The sequence below is a fragment of the Galeopterus variegatus genome, unplaced genomic scaffold (assembly GCF_000696425.1).
Source record: "Galeopterus variegatus unplaced genomic scaffold, G_variegatus-3.0.2 Scaffold992, whole genome shotgun sequence".
In the NCBI taxonomy this organism is placed as follows: domain Eukaryota; kingdom Metazoa; phylum Chordata; class Mammalia; order Dermoptera; family Cynocephalidae; genus Galeopterus; species Galeopterus variegatus.
The window spans coordinates 254,867-258,603 of record NW_007727103.1 but is presented as its reverse complement, the minus strand read 5'-3'; the positions used below and the strand labels follow the sequence as shown (position 1 = coordinate 258,603).

General features: G+C 36.1%; 1 protein-coding gene across 1 annotated transcript in view; it reads left to right on the top strand.

Annotated features, from left to right (window-relative positions):
* Positions 1 to 3,737, top strand: part of MKLN1 (muskelin 1, intracellular mediator containing kelch motifs) — a 173,691-nt gene that overhangs the window by 143,009 nt on the left and 26,945 nt on the right. Inside the window, exons 13-14 of the mRNA XM_008574054.1 lie at positions 672 to 819; positions 1,769 to 1,883. Of these exons, the coding sequence (XP_008572276.1) occupies positions 672 to 819; positions 1,769 to 1,883 (263 nt within the window). The remainder of the gene's footprint in view (positions 1 to 671; positions 820 to 1,768; positions 1,884 to 3,737) is intronic.

Genomic DNA, 3,737 nt, shown 5'->3' with positions numbered 1-3,737 from the left:
CACTGGATGAGCATGGTGCTGACAACACCAAGCCAAGGGTTAAGATCCCGTTACTGGTCATCTTTAAAAAAAAAAAAAAAAGGCATATTACACCCCAGAATTTTTAACTTTTTTCTTGGAAATTATTGTATGTCATGAACAGATATTTTAAATGACTCTGATCTTATTAAACAATGCTGCATTTCACTTTCTGTCAGCTTTTTGTTTTTCCAGGTCAAGATTTAAATATTGTATCTTCCCTAGTAAATAAGACCTGACCCAGATAATAAATCAGTTAATTAAAGCATTACCCTTTCCTTCATCATATAAAAATGATTACATTACATACCTCTTTCTACCTTGTTCCTCCCTCTAGCTCCATTCTGGTAGTTGACATTCATTTATTCTTTCAATAAGTAGTTGGGTAATTATTATATGCCAAGCACTGTTCTAGGCACTGGGAACAAAATAGCAAACAAAATAATTGCTGCCTTTGTGGAGCTTACATTCTAGAGGAGAGAGAAAGCAATAAACAATTATCTATTGTTTAATAAAAAAGTTATGTACTGTGTTAGAAGATAAGTACAGTGGACACATAAAGCAGGATAAGTATATGTAATCTTATAATGAGTAAGTACTAATCTGCTCTGTAACATGAGTATTGCCATCTTATTTTTTCCTTCAATTTATAGTTCCAATGACAGGATTTACCCAAAGAGCAACTATTGATCCAGAACTGAATGAAATACATGTCTTATCTGGCCTCAGCAAAGACAAGGAAAAGAGAGAAGAGAATGTCAGAAATTCATTCTGGATTTATGACATTGTGAGGAACAGTTGGTAAGGAACTCTTGTTTGTACTATAATCCCAATGTAGCATTTATTTGAGGGTGTTGGTTTATTCAAAAGAAGAGAGAAAAAGGAGGCTTATGTTAATTTGTGTATGTACAACTTCACAAATTAAAAGTCAGTATTGGGGAAAAAATCAATATCAGTGTATACATGTACAATGATGTTCGATGAATGAATTTTACCTCTGTATTCAATTAATAGATGGTTCCTGGTCTGAGAGTCAGAGAATTGTACTTTAGTCTAGGTTCTGCTACCAAGTGCACTTGAGCACTTGAAAATAATGCTTTTTTAATGTCCCCAGGTCAGTCTTTATAAAATGATGAGGTTTGACTAGAACAGTGTAGGGACATTATTACTTAGCATTTCCAAACCAGGACCCTTTTGTCATTGAGCATCTTACAGAACTGGTGCTGCATGTTTTGCTTCAGGAAATACTGGCCCAGGGGATCCAGCTCTAACATTCTGTGATTGCTCCATAAGTGAATATTCTACAGAACAGAGGCAATTTAGAGAACTTTGTCCATTCAGTAATGGAGAGTAGTGCTCAGCAAGTAAGGAATTTATTATTTTCTAAATAGGATGTTTATTTACAGTTAAGAGAAAAGCAAGTCTTTTTATTGCATATAGATAGACAGGATAGCATCTCTTTCAGCCTTTAATTTGAGCCTTTGTGTGTGCTGTTTTTATTTCATAACATGAAGTAGGTTCTTCTTAAGTGAATTATTTGTTGGACATTAAAAGAACTTTAGAATTCAGTTCTAACAAATTCATATTACTTTATGAGAGTGACTAGAACTTTAAGATTTGATGCAAACAAATTCATAATTTTTTTTCTGTTGGTAATTGGACATGCAATTAATTTGCTTGATACAGTTGTATTAACAGTATGTTTGCTGGTAATTTTCTAGGACAATGCCTTAAAAGCAATGTTTTGCAGGTCTTGCGTCTATAAGAATGATCAAGCTGCAAAAGATAATCCAAGTAAAAGTCTTCAAGAGGAAGAACCATGTCCAAGATTTGCCCATCAGCTTGTATATGATGAGTTACACAAGGTATACTAACTACACTGATGTGTGAATTTTCCATGGCTTACAATCTGAAAGAATCCTCAAATATTTGTTTCTGATTAAGTGGATTTGAATAAAAGGTTGTAACACATAGCAGACATTCAATAGAACATATGTAGCTGGCATTCAATATCACTTCTAAAATTCCTTAAGAGAGTAAACATTTTAGCATAATCTGCATTTCTTGGCACTTTTCCTGTTTTGAAAATAGTGGCTGCTTCTTTGCTGCTCAGATCAGATGCATAGCATCGACAGTCGATTCTACAATGTGAATATCCAAGTAAAAGATGTTCGGTTTTCAGCATATCAGGTACCTTGTCTCATGATAGGAAAAGGACCAGGTATATAACTTCCTGGTTTAAAATTTTCCCTATTGTATAAGAACTCTTTTTATCTTTATTTTTCTTATATATGAGTGACATCTCTTTTCCATCAGCCTTGTGAAGACAGTCTTGCTTTCTGAAGTTTAGTGTCACTAAGTGTTTGTGATGGTTTCTTTAACTATTTCTCCCTTAAACTTAACATATAGTTTAGTGATTAGACTCAGATTATATAGTAAGTTGCTAACAGAGCCTGATTCTTTCTGTTTAGGCCATAGGTGGTTATTTAAATTCTGTGCTGTAGTTTGAGACCTATAGGTAAAAGACACCATGGGAGTGAATAAAAGCCATTTCTCTTAGTGTCTCCCAATTTAAGGGGTAAGTTAATTTTCATCTGTAGTATAGAAATATCTCTATTGTATAAAACCAGGGAATATAAATGTTTTCAAAATTTCTGGTAATATTTTAACACTTTGTCTAACTAAGTACAGTACAGAATGAACATTAAAAGCCTAATTAATAGTGAAATCATTACATTCCTTTTGTTTCCTTTTTTGGTATTAATTGGATAATGAAGTAATATATATATATTTAAAATTTTATTTATTGAATCAAAATTGATTATATGTATTTTGGGGGTTCAACATTTAGATATGTTGATCAAATCAATATTACTAGCATATATATTGTTACAAATCATAATTATTCTTTATGCCCCTTCTCCAATCTGTCCCCTTTCCGCAGTCCCTCCCCTTGCCCCCCTCTAATTATCCTATATTTCTTCTCTCCTTCTGAAAGAATAATGGTTACTCTATTAGCCCATTTTGTGTTGCTATAACAGAAATACCTGAGACTGGGTAATTTATAAAGAAAAGAGGTTTATTTGGCTTACAATTCTGGGACAGCTGCATCTGGCATGGGCCTCAGGCTACTTCTACTCATGGCAGAAAGTGGCAGGCAGCTGGTGGGTACAGCAGGTCACATGGTGAGAGGAAGCAAGAGAGAGAGAGAAGAGGAGCCAAGGTCCTATAAACAACCAGCTCTTGTGGGAACTGGATAGAGCGAGATCTCACTCAGAACCCCCACCCCCAGGGAGAGCATTAATCCATTCATGAGGGATCTGCCCCCATGACTCAATCAGTTTCCAACACTGCCACACTGGGGATCAAATTTCCACATGAGTTTTGGAGGGGACAACACATCCAAGCTCCATCACTGTTAATTTGTTGCCTAGATGATCTGTCCAATGCTGAGAGGTGTGATCATGTCCTCCAGTCCCCCAGTATTATCGTAGAGCAGATGCTTCTTCTGTCACTCTGTAATGGGCTTTGTGGAGAGAGACATCCTCTTCTTTATCTCTGCTGGTGACTCTCCTTGTGTGAATGCACTCCAGTGGTTGGCGGACCATCTGCATGGTGGTTGTGGTGTGTAGTTGCTTTTGGGGCAGCCATAGTTATTGTGGTGGCTGTGGTGGGCCACCCACATGGAGGTGATGTTTTTGGCATGCTCCTTGGTGCTG